This window comes from Cladosporium halotolerans, assembly GCF_011745625.1.
Source record: "Cladosporium halotolerans strain TM138-S3 chromosome Unknown Sca3, whole genome shotgun sequence".
NCBI classification, from domain to species: Eukaryota; Fungi; Ascomycota; class Dothideomycetes; order Cladosporiales; family Cladosporiaceae; genus Cladosporium; species Cladosporium halotolerans.
In genome coordinates this window covers 1,239,109-1,255,516 of record NW_027191454.1, presented here as the reverse complement: position 1 = coordinate 1,255,516, position 16,408 = coordinate 1,239,109, and the positions used below count along the sequence as shown (strand labels likewise).

Below are 16,408 nucleotides of genomic sequence, written 5' to 3'. Positions count from 1 at the left end.
GAGCCATGTCGGTCTCTCGGACAGCTATGCGGCCATTGAGGCCATTGGCACGCGAGGCGCGGTTGTGCCATAACTTCCGAAGGAGCATTGTCACTGCAAGTTCACGCTCTGTGTTGGTATGCGCAAGCCGTCCCACTGCTACAAAGGCACCGGAGCGCCCCAACGCAGGCCTGCCCTTCCGTCAGCAGATCCGCCACGAGAGCAACAAAATCACGCCGGCGCCAACTCTCTATGATGACAGCAACCTTGGAAAGACTGACCTCTACGATCTGCACCTTGCTCATGGCGCGAAGATGGTGCCATTCGGCGGCTACAGCATGCCCGTGCAGTACAGCGACCTTGGCGTGGGCGAGAGTCACAAGTGGACTCGTGAGAAAGCGTCCCTCTTCGATGTCGGCCATATGGTTCAGTACCACATCGAAGGCCCCGGAGCTGAGGATTTCATCGAGAGCATCACGCCCGCAGGCGTCAAAGATCTCGACCCAGGCAGCTCTACTCTCAGCGCCCTGCTCCACCCCACCACCGGCGGCATTGTAGACGACTGCATTGTGACGCGCCTGGAGAAGGGCCCAAAGCACCTTTTCTACGTCGTGACCAACGCCGGCTGCCGCACCAAGGACCACGAGTTCATCAACAATGCCCTCAGCAATTGGGACAACACCGTCAACCCTGTCGTCACCGTTCGCCACCTGCAAGCCGACTCGAAGCCCTACGGTCTCATCGCCCTGCAGGGTCCTCTTTCCAAAGACATCCTCAAATCTGCCCTTGCGCCTGCCTGCAAAGTCAACCTGGACAAGTGGTACTTCGGCGAGAGCCGCCACATCACGCTCAATTTGCCCGACGGCGAAAGCCTACCGATCGTCGCGGCCCGCGGCGGTTATACAGGCGAGGACGGCTTCGAGCTGTCCATCCACCCGTCGCAGACCGTCTCCGTGACCGAATACCTGCTCGAGGTTGCCGGCAAAGACAGACTCCGCTTCGCCGGCTTGGGTGCCCGCGACTCCCTGCGCCTTGAAGCCGGCATGTGTTTATACGGCCATGACCTGGATGACACCACAACGCCCGTCGAAGCGGCGCTGAGCTGGATCATCCCTAAGAACCGCCGCTCGACGGAGGGCTCTGGCTTCAACGGCGCCGAGACGATCGTGCCGCAGCTGACGCCACGTTCCAAAGGCGGCGCGGGAGTGACTCGTCGTCGCGTGGGCTTCGTCGTTGAAGGCGCGCCCGCACGTGAGGGAGCGGAGATCGTGGACGGGGAGAAGAATGTCATTGGTAAAATCACATCAGGATGTCCCAGCCCGACTTTGGGCAAGAACATCGCCATGGGCTATGTTAAAGACGGGCAGCACAAGGCAGGCACGGAGTTGCAGGTCATGGTCCGTGGCAAGCCTAGGAAGGCGACGGTGACGAAGATGCCGTTTGTGCCCAGCAAGTATTTCAAGGCCGCTCTGACTCCCGCTTAATACAACAGCAAGTGGGAAAAGGTATTTTGTAGAAAAGAAAAGAAATAAGAGAGGTTCATGATAGCCTTTTAGTAACCTGTAAACTCAGAAGCGTGGGACTTGAAACCCACGAAATGTCAAATACCGACTCGACAGAGTGTCACAGCAACTACACATGATTTCTTTGAGACTCCCAATTCTCAGTCATATCTTGCAAGTCTCCACAGACAAATGGACCAAAATTTACTTCATCATTATCTCACATCAAGGCATCGTCTGGCATCAGTATCGATGCATCGATAAGTGAGAGAGGGCGATGTGTAGATAGCTCGGACTGTCCACGCCGTCGGTCGTCGATAGCCGAAAAACGTGCGTCATCACTCGGATCTGCAACGGTCCGAGGCGTCAACAAGCGAGGGCGCATATTACACCAACCAGGCACGTCATGAACAAGAAACGAGGATAACAACAATCGATACACCAGGCTATCGTTGGAAGTACGAGAACGATATCGAACCCTTCAATCTGACAACATGCCCATGAAAGAATCACACCAGTCTGTTCCTCTCTATGCATGCCGAGTTCTCATTCCAATCTCCCGCCTCGCTCCGCACCGGAAGTATCGCACAACTATCGCGTCTAGCCAAATCTTAATACCCAGTAATAAAACGATGATACCAATTAAACCCCTTCACAACCTCCAAATCATGTTCTGCATGAATCTGCCTTTCTTCTCATCTGCACAATCATGTCCCTCGTCTGGCTCGTGACAGGAACATCGACCGGGATCGGGCGCGCTTTCATCCCCGCCGTGCTGGCGCGCGGCGACAAAGTCATCGCCACATCCCGGAACACATCCTCGCTTGAATCCCTGCAATGCGACAACCCGGACAGCGTCCGTGTGCTACCGCTCGATGTCACAAGTCCACAGGACGAGATTGAGAAAGCTGTCGAGCAGGCTATCGCTGTGTGGGGGAAAGTTGATGTTGTGGTGAATAACGCTGGCTACAGCCAAGTCGGGACGTGGGAGGATATCTCGTATGTGCTGATTCTTGCGAATTTGACGCTGTTCAGGAACGCTGATGAATACTTTAAATCAGACCCGAAATGCTGTTCGCGTGCTTCAACACGAATGTCTTTGGCGCTCACAGAGTGACGCGAGCGCTGCTGCCGCATTTCCGACAGCGGCGGAGCGGTTGGATGGTGTTCGTTTCATCGCTATCTGGGCTGGTTGGGCATCCCATGACAAGCGCGTATGCAGGAAGCAAATTTGCATTGGAAGGTAAGTGAAAGATCAGTCGCAGTCATTCACGGGAGACGCCCCGCCGCTCGACTGCGTGAACCGATCGGGGCGCTTCAATAACGACTATGAGGAAGCCGACGACCTGGGAATTTGGCTAACAGATCTCTCTCTGTGCAGGAATGGTGGAGTCACTAGCGGCAGAGACGGCGCCTCTCGGCCTGCATACTCTTTTGGTCGAGCCCGGACGATTCAGAACCGAGATCTCGTCCAGCGACAAGTCGCCCGTCCACATCTCGGAGGTACCGGAATATGCAGAAATGTCAAGGTTCGTGCGTGACTACCTTCGAGACCTGAGCGGCAAGCAGCAAGGCGACCCTGCGAAACTGGCGAACGTGGTGCTAGACTTCGTGCGTGGAGAGGGCGTGGCGGAAGGGAAGGAAGCGCCTCTGCGCATCTTGTTGGGCGGTGATGCCTTGCAAGACGTCAAGGGCAAAACTGAAAGGTTGCTTGGGTCAATCAATGAATGGGAGCATGTGACGACCAGCACGGACTTCGAGTCTTGAGAGGGTTGAGATGATTAGACGATGAGAGCATCCAGATTTGATACCAGCATATAGAACAGTGATTCCAGCTCGTCCGCGACATCTCCTCACAGCTGCCTTATTACCTAAGCATGACACCGGCGTGTGCGGCGCGACAAGGAGAAGTCTGGGTTGGGCCAGAGGCTGTTCCTGGCCTAGCAAAGTCACAGCAGAATAAGCACTGCGGGTGGCTCCGGCTCGCCCACGCGAACCCCTCATCACGCGGAAGTGCTGACCTCGCCCTGGCGTCGCGTGAAGAAACGGCGCCGGTGTGGTCTAGCAGGGGCGGCATGAGCGACATAACGCCATTCGGAAGCGATGGAAGTGGCAGGTGATATCACGTGCATGAACCAGTGGGCTGTCAGAGCAAGGGCGGCGTTGGCGCGCGATGGCTGGGAGAGATCGGGCAGCTGTGGCAGCGGTGGCAGCGTCGTCGTCGCCTTCATGCAGCCTGCCGTCATTGCTGCCCGCCGGCCTTGACACCTTGCGGCCTGCCGGCCTGGAAGCCTCAGCGCGCCGTCGCACCCATTTATTAGCAGTCGCCTGATCGCTGCTGCCAGCCTCCTTCGCTTCCAAGTTCCTTGCTCGCCAGCGACACCTCACTTCCTCCTCGCCTGCCTGCCCGCCGCGACTCCTCAGCCTCGACATTGCCGCTGCGGACGTGGCCTGCGCGCGCCTCGCTCACCTGCTCACTCAGCCAGGCAGCGCACAGCCCACACCAGCACACTTCACATGCACCTTTGGGCTGGAACGCTGCCCACGCCCTACGTCACCCGAGTCTCAGCCTCGTCCTAGCGCCAGCCCTGCCCTCCCTGCTGTGGTGGGGCAGCAACGCCTACGAACCTTCTGCCTTCCACACTAAACACCGCCAACCCAAACCCTCTCCACGACCATCCTACGACCCAGCCTCTTCTCTGCTCATTCATCCACCCCGATTCTAGACGCTCGCGTCAAACAAATCTTTCGGATCGCACACCTTTATCCCCTCACTCACGCGGCGTCGACCGCCAACCGCCGCCATGTCGGCCTACGACTACGACGACGAGCCTCGCCGCTATCGCACCACACGCACCCGCCAGCGCGATCGCGACGAGCCTGATTTCATGCGCGAGGAGACTTACATCGAACGTTGCAAAGGTGCCGGTCCGCGCGACCTCGTCTTCCGCGGTCGCGAGGACAGTGTCGAGGATATTCCACGCGAGTTCCCTCCGCCCGCTGCTCGTGACTACCGCAGGTCCCGCGACTACGACGAATACTCAGCTGCTCCTCGCCGCGCTCGGAGCACAGCCAGTCGCCGCGACAGAGACTACGATGACTACAGCGACAGGTACACTGACTACGCCGCTCCAGCCGCTGCCGGCGCTGCGGGGTACGCAGCTGGACGTCGCAAAGGCCGCGATCGCAGGAGAGATGATCGTGACTACGACTCTGAATACTCCCGCTCACCTCCACGCCGCGACAGGTCTGAACGTCGCAAGTCTGGTCTCGACGATGCTCTCAAAGGCCTAGGCCTAGGCGGAGTCGCTGCAGCTCTCACCGGCAAGAGTCGCGATCGTTCCGGGGATCGTTCCGTCAGATCCAGATCCAAGTCCCGCCGTAGACGCGGCTCCTCGTCTAGCTCGCGCAGCAGAGACCGCGGCCCAAGGAAGGGTCAGACTGAACGTCAGTGGGCGCAGGCAGCGCAGGCCGCTGTCATTGCTGGCGCAGTCGAAGCATTCCGTTCTCGCAAGGAGCCCGGCCCATGGACTGGCGAAAGAGGCAAGCGCATTGCCACTGCCGCCATCGGCGCCGGTGGTATCGACAAGTTCCTCGACCGCAACCCGGATGAGAAGAGCAAGCGCCACCTCGCCGAAGCTGTCGTTGGAGGTTTGGCCGCAAACCGCCTCGCCAACGGCCCTCGCTCAAAGTCTCGTGGTCGCAACGCCGACAGCCGTGCTGGATCTCCAGACAGCTTCCGCTCAGGCCGCACAGCACGTTCTCGCGGCCGTTCGCGTAGCATCATCGACAGACTTAGGGGTCGGTCACAGTCACGCGGCCGGCCCGGCAGCCCGGACAGCAAAGAAGGAGGAATGGGTGGAATCAAAGGCCTAGTTGCTGGAGGTGCTCTTGCTGCAGCAGGCAAGGCCGCCTACGACCGGGTCCGCTCCAAATCCCGCAGAAGGCGTTCGCCATCCTCCTCATCTGCAGACTCGTACGTGCCCTCCCGCACCCGTCGCCGAGACCGACGTCGCTCACCACGTTCAGATACCGGGAGTACTCGCCAGAGTCTCGCTACCGAGCGCCGTCGCGAGACTCGCGATACTCGCGATACTAATAATGACAACGGCAACCGCGCTCTAGCTCGAGGTGGCGCGGCTGGAGGTGCGGCAGGTGTTGGAGGCAAGAATGAGACTGGCAAGGAGAACGATTTGAGTGACAGTAGTAGTACTACCGACATGGAAAACAAAAGGAAACGGATGCGCGGGAAAGAGCTCATTACTGCTGGCTTTGCATCCGTCGCCACGATCCACGCAGCTCACGGAATTTATTCTTCAATGGAGGCGCACGAAAAGCGCCATAAGCTTGTCGCTGAGGGTGAAATGACACCTGAAGAAGCTCGCAAGAAACAGACCAAAGCGTGGGTTCAGGATGCTGCGGCCGTCGGTATTGCCGCACTAGGTATTAAAGGAGCTTTCTCCGAATGGAAAGGAATGAACGAACAGAGGTATGTAAAGATGCGGACTCGACGCGCATTCGTGCCCACGAGCACGAGGCGGAAGACTTCAGGGATAAATTGCTGACTTCTTACTCCACAGACGCGAAATCAAGCAAATCGAGCAACGCAAGCGCGAGCGTCGCAAGCGTATCGAAGCAGATAAACGGAAGGCCGAAGAGGAGCGCGAAGAACGCATCCTGCAGCTCATGGCTCAAAATCCTCAACTGGCAATGATGCAGCAAGGCGGAAGTCTTCCCATGATGTCTGGCGGGCTGCCTAGCATGCCCATGTATGCCTCACAAGCACCGATGCCGCCGCCTCCCGACAACAGCGGCAATCCCTATGCTTCACAGCCGTACAGGAACGATTCTAGGTACTAGCAACGCCGACGGAACTCTTGGTCCGAGTACTTTCGGGGTGCACGAACCTGAGCCTGTCGCGTGCAAGGACATCCTCGGCACCTCATGAACGTAGCTCTGTCTCTGGAATCGATGCACGCTCCTGCACGAAAATTCTTATCGCCACTCGTCTTTCATCAACGGCCTATTTGCCTTTTGCTTTTCATGTTCTCGGCCTTCCAAAGCCTTGACTCTGGCACGACAATTTCCAATTCCTGCTTTCTGCTTCACTCCTCCTTTCCCCATCCAGCGACCGAGCGAAGCGCAGCGAAGCATTTTCTCTTCTTCTCAAACGACGAACGAACCTGACGACCAAGACCACATTCTCACGACACCAAACGAACGTTTCCCACACTTCTGACTTCAATTCTCGTCGGCCCATGAGGCTGGGCGTGACGAGAAGGATTGATTGTGCCTCCAAAGGGTTGACTCATCTTTCCCTCTCGATCTCAAAACAACAACGGATGAGCATCCTTTCTCTTCCTTTCCTTCTACGGCTTGCTATACCCTGACATTCCGCGAGTCAAATTTTCCACAACAAGCACGACAGCCTGGCAAGGACTGTCCAAGGCCAAATCCTCAGTGGGGCAGGATAGTCATTGGTCCTTTATGTTCCCTTCGAGATTGAATGATTAGGCAGCGAGATTAACAATTACCCCAGCGATGCGTGCTTTTCCTATGACTCCTGTGACTTCGAGACCCACAGATCGTGGCTTGTTTGAGCGGTATTTTGAAGATCCGTGGCGCAATACCAGATGTACAACAACACTGCGTCCAGGCACGATAAGGGAAAGAATTGTGAGACACTTGCGCCACTCGTTGACGACATGCGGTGAGGTGTTCATTCATCTTTTGAAATACAAAGTGGATATTTGACCTTTTTAAATCTTGCATAGTCATCGCGCAGATGTCACGCGCGTCATTTCAGCGAACCATGGCTGGTAACCCGGCCGATGATTGAAGGGAGTAGGGACCTTCCTCTTTCTCTCCCAAAACGCCTCTTCTTTCGTTCTCTTTTGACAAGCCGTCGTCCTTCTCAGCCATATCTTATCCTTTGCCTTTTCCTCCTCATCGTACAATCGGAGTGCACTTCGACGAGCAGCTCCAGGCACATTTTACAAAACAGAGCCAGCACTAGTAATTAAAGCATGCGCTTTTTCCCCTGACATTCCGCCTCCCCTTGTACTGCTCGCTGATTTCGGGTATCGGTGTCCTTTCCACTGTTCCTGGCGCATAATTTCACCCTTGCTTTAATGCCTCTCCTGCGTCTTCTCGAAGCTCTCCAGCACGCTCTTCGCAACATCGCTCGTGCCACTGCTGGTCTCCGGCGCCTTCTCGCTCTCACCGGAGCCAGTGACAAGGTTTGTCGCGGCCGCCTTGGCCTGGTTTTGTCCCACCGTCTTGTACACGCCCATCGCCGTCGCGATCATCTGGCCCATATCACCCACGTTGCCCGGCACAACCACCGACGTGCCCTCCTTCGCCAAGCGGCCGAAAGCCTCCACGTACTGCTCCGCGACGCGCAGACCCAGAGCACCCTGCGCATGCGCACCGCCGCGCTCAATCGACTCCGCGACAGCATCGATCCCGCGCGCCGTAGCGGAAGCCTTCAGCTGGATCGCCTCAGCCTCACCGGCGGCGGTGTTGATCTGCTCGGACTTCAGCGCCTCAGAAGCCAGGATGACGCTCTGCTTGCGGCCCTCGGCGATGTTGATGGCGCTCTGGCGCTGGCCCTCGGACTCGAGGATCTCGGCGCGCTTGCTGCGCTCGGCGGTGACCTGGCGGTGCATGGCTTCGACGACGGGCTCGGGCGCATGGATGTCGCGGATCTCGTAGCGCAGGCAGCGCACACCCCAGTCGGCGGCGGCCTCGTTGATCGCCTGCGTGATGTTGGTGTTGAGCGCGGCGCGCTCCTTGAGCACGTGGTCTAGCGACAGCTGGCCGATCTCGGAGCGCATGGTCGTCTGGGCGAGTTGGGAGATGGCGTAGTCGGCGTCCTCGACGCCGTAAGAGGCCTTGAAGGGATCGAAGACGCGGGTGTAGAGGACGCCGTCGAGCTCGAGGGTGACGTTGTCGGCGGTGATGGCGCTCTGAGAGGGGATCTCCATGGCGTTTTCCTTGAGGGATTTGACGTAGGCGATGCGATCGATTACGGGGACGAGGACGGCGAGACCTGGCTCAAGTACGCGGTTGAAGCGACCCATGCGCTCGACGATCCATGCTGTCTGCTGCGGGACGAACTTAACGATGGTGTTGGCTGGCAGGCTGGAGCGCTGGAAGTAGGTGTTGGGCGGACCACCGACGCCAGAAGACGAGCGGAAGATGCTCTCGCCTAGGCCGCCAGAGCCGCTGTTGGAGGGCGATGTGAAGGATGCTCTTTGCTGGTGTTGGAGGGCCGCATGGCGAGAGTTCTGAAGGGCGGCGACGGAGCGGCGGGAAAGGGCGGGGCGGGTCAGGGAGGCCATGCTAGGCTCGATGGAGGCGAGATGTATGGGCGGCATCGTCGAGGGTATGGAGGAGGCAGGAGGAGGTGTGAGGTGGTGTGTGTGTCGTGATCGCGGAGGTGCCACAGCTCGCATTCGGACGAAGTTTGGCGGCGAGTGACGATGATGACAGACTCCAGGCGGCCGTTCCCGACAGCTGGAGCTCGAGCTTCGGGTCGTCTGCCGAGGGCCTTCGTCGAATCGTCGTGTTTCTTAACAAGAAACACAGCTCCCTGAAATTACACATGTACAATCATCTCTTTTGAAGGTTGCCATTCTTTGCCCGCATTCAGCGATTACGTTAGATTCCCAAGATTCAGCAGGTGCTCGCCAGAATCGCAAAAACCAATTGCCGAGCATTTGACGGAGTTGGCTTCCCGCCCAGACGTCGTCGTTGAAGCCGTCGACGACCGCTCTGATTCCCATTGTACAGCCTTCACAATACTGGCATTCCTTTGCCAGCAACTATCCGAACACTGGCCATCGAACTTGACCTTTGCTTTTTCACATTCCATCGATTGACCACTGGACCAGCGCGGCTATGGAGGAGCACCAGGCAGGCGTTGCCGCCATCTCTCAACGTATCAAATCGTTCTACGAAACCAAGACGCCTTTCCGTCTTTACCATGGCTCCACGAACTCCACTAGAAATTATAAGGTCGACAAGAATCGCATGATCGACACGAGCAAACTCAATCATGTTCTCAAGGTCGACAAGGAAACCAAGACTTGCCTCGTCGAGCCCAACGTGCCCATGGACCAGCTGGTTGACGAAGTCACACCATACGGTCTACTTCCGCCTGTCGTCATGGAGTTCCCTGGAATCACTGCTGGTGGTGGTTTCGCAGGCACCGCAGGCGAAAGCTCTGGCTTCAAGTATGGCTTCTTCGACAGCACTGTCAACTGGATCGAAATCGTGCTGGCCAATGGGGAGGTAGTCAAGGCCTCCCGTACCGAGCACTCCGATCTTTTCTATGCTGCGGCTGGCACCATGGGTACCCTCGGGGTGACAACTCTCCTCGAGATTTCCTTGATCGACTTCCACCCCTACGTTGAGATGACCTACCACCCTACCGCCACCATCGAAGAGGCTCAAACCACAATGCAAGAAGCCACCAAAGACCACACAAATGACTACATCGATGGCATCACCTTCTCTCGCAACCGCTCCGTCATCATCACCGGCCGCCTGACCTCCTCCGCTCCCACGGCAGAAAAGCCACTGCAACCCTTCTCTCGCGCCGTCGACCCCTGGTTCTACATCCACGTCGACCGCGCGACCAAGTCCTCTCCCAAACCCGTGACCTACCTTACCCCGACCCGCGATTATCTCTTCCGCTACGACCGCGGCGCTTTCTGGACCGGCAAATACGCCTATCAGTACTTCCTCACACCCTTCAACCGCATCACGCGTTGGGCGCTGGACTACTTCATGCACACAAGAGTGATGTACCACGCACTGCACGCCTCCGGCCACGCGCAGAAGTACATCGTGCAAGACCTCCTCCTCCCCTCGTCCGGCGTGGAGCCGTTCATCGAGTTCGTGCACGAGCGCTTCGGCTTCTACCCGCTGTGGCTGTGTCCGTTGAAACACGGGCAGGAAGTCGCGATGAGACCGCGCTTGATCACGGGCGAGAAAGTCGACTCCGCGGATCCGCCGTCGTTCGTCAATATCGGCGTCTGGGGCCCTGGGCCGACGGATTACAAGGATTTCGTCAGTGCCAACAGGGAGCTGGAGAAGAAGGTGCGCGAGCTTGGCGGCATCAAGTGGCTGTACGCGCAGGGGTACTACACGCAAGACGAATTCTGGGACATCTACGACCGGAAGCGGTACGAGTCTGTGAGGGAGAAGTATCACGCAACTTATCTGCCGACGGTGTACCAGAAGGTCAATGTGGACCTGTCAGTGCTTGAGCGGGAGCAGGGCTGGGGCGAGTGGGTGCAGACGAAGTTCTGGAATGTGTGGCCGATGAGTGGCGTCTATGGTGTGCTGAAGACGTTGGTGGAGAGCGATTACTTGTTAGCGAAATAAGGACAGCCGCAACATGTTCATGCTTTGTGTATAGACAATAAAGTTGTACGTAAATCTTCGCACGCTTTTCATCCTCGTCTAGTACCCCGAGCCTTTACAGCTGTTGAGACACCTGGTTCCTTGTGATTGACGCGCAAAAAGAGGAGTGGCCGAATTGGGTGGCTGCAGATCAGCTACTGACATCAGACCACAGCCGGATCAACAACCCCATTGCCAGAGAGGAGATGAAGGTCGCTAATCCTTCAATTTGACCAACGCAATCGGCGGCCCATCGTCCATAGTCTTCTTCTTCAGCTCCACCAGACCCGAAGCAACCACGAAATCCCTCAGACGCCCGTATCCGTAATTGCGCGCATTCAGATCCGGCGAGAGCTTGACCAGAAGAGTGCCGACCTCCGCTAGGTTCACAAAATTCTCGTCGTCGTAGATATTGCTGCTCGTGATGGCGCGCTTCAATCCGTCGAGGGCGGCACGGTCAAGGGGTCGACGCGTGGGCTCGATTCGGGCTGGGAGTTGGTTTGAGTCAGGCTCGGGGGGGTTTTGGTATTCCAAAGGGATCCCAGGAGCTTTTTGGGGCGATTTGAGGGAGCTTGCAAGCCGACTTGACTCTGTGGTGTCATTGGTGAGCGCCCGTCTCGCGTCTCCCTGAGGGGTCGAGGATGGGATTTCGTCTTTCTCGTCTGCTTGGACGGTCATGGCATCAAGGTACACAAATTTATTGCATGCGGCAATGAATGCTCGATGTGTGTTATGCCTGTTACCAAAGCCGTAGACGGAAATGCCTTGCTCACGGATCCTGGCCGCAAGGCGAGTAAAGTCGCTGTCGCTCGTGACCAGGCAAAAACTGGAGAAGCGGCCAGTGTAAAGGAGGTCCATGGCATCGATTATCATGGCGCCGTCAGTCGCATTTTTGCTGCCGGTGTATGCAAACTGCTGAATAGGAACGATAGAGTGTTCCAGCAGGCATTCTCTCCAGCCCTTCATTTGTGGGCTAGTCCAATCTCCGTAGACGCGGCGCACGCTGGCTGTGCCATAGTTTGCCACTTCGGCCATCAGACCGGCGATGAATTTTGAGGAAACATTGTCGCCGTCAATCAGTACGGCGAGATGGTCGCCGATGTTATTGAGGTTCATCGTGATATGATCTTCGGCACGCCTGGCGAGTAACGATATCACGAAGGATTTTCACCCCTAGATCAGTCTTTTGCTATTTTATTGGAAGATGATACCAATACTGAGTAACCACCTCATCTAGCTTTGCATGTGCGGCTTTAATCCACTTATATTTATGTTTATAGATGGTCTCTCCGGAAACGCGCAAAGTCAAAAGCACGTCCACAGCTGATCTGAAGGTCGTCGTAGCTGAGCTGTCGAGTCGACGAGTCGATGCTGAGGAGACAATTAGAGATGACGATGCGGTATCTGAGGATCTTTGTCTTTAGGACGATAAATCGGAGAGTTTCCTAGGCGCTTCAGGGTATCTGTCAAGGTGCGCAGTTCCTGATGATGTAAGCGGACCCTGGCACGTAGGTTCGAGACTCTGGCGGTGTTTCCGAAAGCGGACAGCCGCCTTTCCGACATGCCGCTCCGCTCAACGTGCTGTCTTGTGTACACCGCAGGCGCTCGATTCGCTGGAGATATTTCTTCACTACCTTACGACAAAGTCCAGACAATTGCTGTTACATATCATAGACTTCTGTTCCCTCGTCCAGCGACATCCCGAAAACGTTTCGAGCAATCATCATTCAGCGACATCCTACGGGAAACGACTTCCACGGGACTTCATAATTCACGCTTTCCGAATTATTGTCATACAAGAATTCTAGAACGCTACACGGGCTCAACACCGGCTCACAATCATCAATCGAGTCTTTTGAGGGCACATACCTCAAAATTGAGACGACCGAACTTTGAACCCACCACCTATCAAAAGCCAACACCCCAGAAACCCCCAACAATGCCTCACCACGAAGACAACGACTTCTCGGCGCCCGCCACAACCCTCGACTTCTCCGCCCTGCTCTTCGACATGGACGGCACAATCATCGACAGCACACCGGCGATCGTCAAATACTGGCACGAGACCGGGCGCGAGATCGGCGTAGACGGCGACGGTACGTGTCGAAGCCAACCTCCCTCGATCGCTCCCAAAATCTCGAATCGACCGCTGACACACTCCCAGTAATCCTCGAAACCTCCCACGGCCGCCGCAGCATCGACGTCCTGCGCCTCCTGGCCCCCGACCGCGCAAACTGGGACTGTAAGACCGCCCGTTCCCCCCTGCTCTTCCCCCATCCAAAGAAACTCCTTCCTCCATGACTCTTGGTATTGCCCAGATCTAACTTCTGTTCTCAGACGTCTGCGCAGCCGAAGGGCAAATCCCGCTCAAGCACGGCTCCGACGCGGTCGAAATCCCCGGCTCGCGCGCCCTGCTCTCGCACCTCGAAACGCTCGGCGCGCCGTGGGCGATCGTGACCTCCGGCACGCGGCCGCTAGTGACGGGCTGGCTGGACGTGATGAAGCTCGCGCACCCGCGGTTCCTCGTGAGCGCGGAAGAAGTGCAAGAGGGCAAGCCGGATCCGGCGTGCTACTTGCTAGGGGCGGAGAGGCTGGGGTTGAAAGGCGGGGAAGGGGAGGTGTTGGTGCTGGAAGACGCGCCGGCGGGCGTGCGGGCGGGCAAAGCGGCGGGGTTCAAGGTTGTGGGGTTGGCGACGACGCATGAGGTTGGGAAGCTGAGGGAGGCGGGGGCGGATTGGATCGTGAGGGACTTGAGGAGCGTGACGGTCGAGGGGTGGGATGGGAAGAGGAGGGTTGTGAGGGTGAGGATTGCGGATGCGTTGGTGTAAGTGGTGGTGAAGCGGGGGCGAACCGAGAGTGGCGGAATTACGGGAGTTCCTTTTCTTTCGGAAGATGCATAGCGGTGGCTCATTTTTGGGGATTGTTAGAGCGTTAAAGCAGCTCGAAGCCATGAGGGCAGACTTGGGAGCGAGATAGAAAGGGTTGTCACTGAGACCAAGCAATTCCGTAAGCACCACTTTAGCGGCGCCACCTCAACACTTGGTAATGATAGCAGCGCCAAACTTTAGTGTCGATTATCCGCTTCTTCCAGAATCTATTGTGAATCAGAGATCGCAACTTCGTCGGTATTAAGTAGGTTCATTGCAGATGGATATATCAACATCTCTGCTGTAAAAAGTCAACCGCGCTTTTATGCAAGCTCGCATCCAACAAATCGTAAAAAAAAAAAAAAAAGGAAACCTAATCTTTCTGTCTTTCAGAATTACAACCTCCCGTCAAAAACCATCATCAAACCCACTCCTCAAACAACCCCATTCGTCTCCCCCCTCCTCTTGCCGCCTTCACTCCAGTTCTCCGCATCCGCATAATTGCCAATTCCGACACCGATACCAAACGCGCGATCCTTACTCCTCGGACCCCAAGCCCAGCCCGCGCCCTTGCCGATGGGCAAGTGGTACCACCTGAAAGCAAACCAGGCGCTGCCGATGCCGATGATGGAGCCAGAGATGAGGTCGAAGCCGAAGTGGTAGAATTCGACGAAGCGCGTGCTGCAGATGTAGATAGCCACCGCGACCGGGATGAAAGCGATGATGATGAGGTGGTTGGGCGGGGCCGCGGCCTGGTTGCGGGCGGGGACCGGGCGGGGGACGTCGGCAGATGCCGTGTCGGTGGAATCGCGAGGTTTGCGCTGCGTGGCGGCCGTGCCGTTGTGGTGCAGCGGGAGGAGTTCCTGGAAGCTTTGGCGGTTGTTCGTCGCGTCATGCTGGTGCGTTGTGGTCGGGGATTGCGAGGGGAGATAGGGAATTTGGATGGCGAATTTAGAGCAGAGGAAGAAAGAGAGGTAGAGCAGGCCAGCCCAGGAGAAAGAGGCATGGCCGCTGGGGAAGCTCTTGAAGGCGTCGTTGACGCCGTGCGAGTCCGGGTTGGTGCAGATCCTGGCAGAGACGAGGGTCCAACGCGGGTCGATGGTCTGGCCGTAGCCGTTGACAACATAGTTTTGGATGTTGTCTAGGTCGGGCTGGCAGCGGGCGATGCAGCTTGGTCGCGGCTTGCCGAAGAGGTTCTTCATTCCTTGGGTGATGAAGAATGAAACTACGAGAGACAGAGCCAGGCCGGCCCAGCCCTTCTCCCATTCCCAGAGCTTGCGAGTGATCGTGGTCTTGCGCGACAGACCGCGGGTCGTGCGAGGGCCAGGGACGACAGCCAGGACAATGACCATGATGATGATTCCAGGGATGACCAGAGCGATCACTGCCAGCAGACCAACGGGAATTGACTCGTCGACGGCTGGGTAGGAGATGCTGAGATCCAGGAGTGAGAAAGGCCGCTTGTAGGGCTCGAGCCAGTTGATACCCGCGCCGATGGCAGCAATGAGGCTGGCGCGCTGTCAGCTCTTGTCGCAAGATATGATGAGTCATTGCGAGAAGTGATACTTACACCATGATCACCCAGTCGAGGATGTAGGCGGCGATCAGCCGCTTGGACAGCTTAGGCATGTTCGCCATGATTGCGATGCCTCAGGAATAGAGAAAAGAGTGAGGACGGTGCAGACAAGGACGTCGCGAGGGTCGTCCAGGAATATCAAAAGACGCAGACACAGCCCTCTGGTGCGCGCGGACAGCGAGCGCGCGGCTCAGGCGGGAAGTCAAAGTGGTGATAGACGGGGTGTGGTGTGGCTTCGGAATGTGCGCTCCCCGGGGCAACAGAACGGCTGCACACAGGGTATGGGGATGATGTCGAGTCGGGAGGATGACGAAGGAACCGAGCAGAGGACAGTCGCGCGCACGGGGAGGCGGCAGCAGGGCGTGGGTGTCAAAAAGGCGGGCGGCGCTGCAGGTCAGGCAGTCAGGCCCTCCTGGTCGACGCCTCCTGGGCCGTTGCGTTGCACGACAAAGTTCAAGGGTGACGTGCGACGCTGGCACGGCTGGCTCGAGGGCTCTCGTGCCTGGGGATTGGGGACGCGCGCGCGAGGCTGTGGGGCTTGGCTCCGGGGGGCTTGTGCAGGAGTGGGCGCTGGCGTGACGAAGCAGATCTGCGCTGTGCATCTACCTACTTGTACGGGTGGCAACGGCGACATCTCCCACTTGCTTTGCTGGCCAGTGTCTGCTCGATCGTGTGCCCGCTCGCGTGCTCACTGCCCCGAAAGAGCGCGCGGCTCGTGGCTTGGCTGAGGCCTTGCGTCGGTGGCGGGCGGGTGGCGCCAAACCTTCCTTCCCGTTGGCCCGCCGTCAACCTGTAACACCCCCCAGCAGAAATAGAACCACCCGGGCACACTTCAAACGCCATCCTCACCTGTCTCTTCTTGTGAGGTGCGTGGGTACGCGCGGATCAGGGTCCGAATGGGCACTGGTTCTAGAGCGAGCGACGTTTGACGCTGCGACACACCCCTGGCTGCCACGATCCATGACTTCAACTGCCAGCGGGATGGTTTGATTTGGTTGCTTGGCTTGGCCAAGACCATGCACGCCAGGTCACCACAAGACGGGCAGTGCATGCACGAATTACCGGACTTATGC

At 57.5% G+C, this 16,408-nt stretch overlaps 8 protein-coding genes across 8 annotated transcripts; 5 read left to right on the top strand and 3 right to left on the bottom strand.

The window, feature by feature from the left end:
- Nucleotides 1-5: 5 nt before the first annotated feature.
- WHR41_01437 (uncharacterized protein) lies at nucleotides 6-1,463 on the top strand (the record flags this gene model as incomplete). Its single annotated transcript, XM_069370043.1, has 1 exon — nucleotides 6-1,463. One exon carries the CDS (start codon nucleotides 6-8, stop codon nucleotides 1,461-1,463), a length of 1,458 nt encoding a protein of 485 aa, XP_069233351.1.
- Nucleotides 1,464-2,121: 658 nt separating this feature from the next.
- On the top strand, nucleotides 2,122-3,352 carry WHR41_01436 (uncharacterized protein). Its single transcript, XM_069370042.1, has 3 exons — nucleotides 2,122-2,480; nucleotides 2,543-2,724; nucleotides 2,863-3,352. The coding sequence occupies exons 1-3, from the start codon at nucleotides 2,191-2,193 to the stop codon at nucleotides 3,246-3,248; spliced, it is 858 nt and encodes a 285-aa protein (XP_069233167.1). The 5' UTR covers nucleotides 2,122-2,190; the 3' UTR covers nucleotides 3,249-3,352.
- A 933-nt stretch (nucleotides 3,353-4,285) lies between these two features.
- WHR41_01435 (uncharacterized protein) lies at nucleotides 4,286-7,235 on the top strand (the record flags this gene model as incomplete). Its single annotated transcript, XM_069370041.1, has 2 exons — nucleotides 4,286-5,970; nucleotides 6,062-7,235. 2 exons carry the CDS (start codon nucleotides 4,286-4,288, stop codon nucleotides 6,339-6,341), a joined length of 1,965 nt encoding a protein of 654 aa, XP_069233166.1. The 3' UTR covers nucleotides 6,342-7,235.
- A 374-nt stretch (nucleotides 7,236-7,609) lies between these two features.
- WHR41_01434 (uncharacterized protein) lies at nucleotides 7,610-8,860 on the bottom strand (the record flags this gene model as incomplete). The annotated part of the gene is made up of 1 exon (XM_069370040.1): nucleotides 7,610-8,860. One exon carries the CDS (start codon nucleotides 8,858-8,860, stop codon nucleotides 7,610-7,612), a length of 1,251 nt encoding a protein of 416 aa, XP_069233348.1.
- A 523-nt stretch (nucleotides 8,861-9,383) lies between these two features.
- Nucleotides 9,384-10,874, top strand: WHR41_01433 (uncharacterized protein; the record flags this gene model as incomplete). The annotated part of the gene is made up of 1 exon (XM_069370039.1): nucleotides 9,384-10,874. One exon carries the CDS (start codon nucleotides 9,384-9,386, stop codon nucleotides 10,872-10,874), a length of 1,491 nt encoding a protein of 496 aa, XP_069232984.1.
- A 234-nt stretch (nucleotides 10,875-11,108) lies between these two features.
- Nucleotides 11,109-12,008, bottom strand: WHR41_01432 (uncharacterized protein; the record flags this gene model as incomplete). Its single annotated transcript, XM_069370038.1, has 1 exon — nucleotides 11,109-12,008. One exon carries the CDS (start codon nucleotides 12,006-12,008, stop codon nucleotides 11,109-11,111), a length of 900 nt encoding a protein of 299 aa, XP_069233164.1.
- A 489-nt stretch (nucleotides 12,009-12,497) lies between these two features.
- WHR41_01431 (uncharacterized protein) lies at nucleotides 12,498-13,720 on the top strand (the record flags this gene model as incomplete). Its single annotated transcript, XM_069370037.1, has 3 exons — nucleotides 12,498-12,988; nucleotides 13,057-13,134; nucleotides 13,230-13,720. The coding sequence occupies exons 1-3, from the start codon at nucleotides 12,832-12,834 to the stop codon at nucleotides 13,718-13,720; spliced, it is 726 nt and encodes a 241-aa protein (XP_069233163.1). The 5' UTR covers nucleotides 12,498-12,831.
- Nucleotides 13,721-14,193: 473 nt separating this feature from the next.
- On the bottom strand, nucleotides 14,194-15,751 carry WHR41_01430 (uncharacterized protein; the record flags this gene model as incomplete). The annotated part of the gene is made up of 2 exons (XM_069370036.1): nucleotides 15,330-15,751; nucleotides 14,194-15,268 (listed from the first exon to the last, which is right to left on the bottom strand). Exons 1-2 carry the CDS (start codon nucleotides 15,395-15,397, stop codon nucleotides 14,194-14,196), a joined length of 1,143 nt encoding a protein of 380 aa, XP_069233162.1. The 5' UTR covers nucleotides 15,398-15,751.
- Between the last annotated feature and the right edge of the window lie 657 nt (nucleotides 15,752-16,408).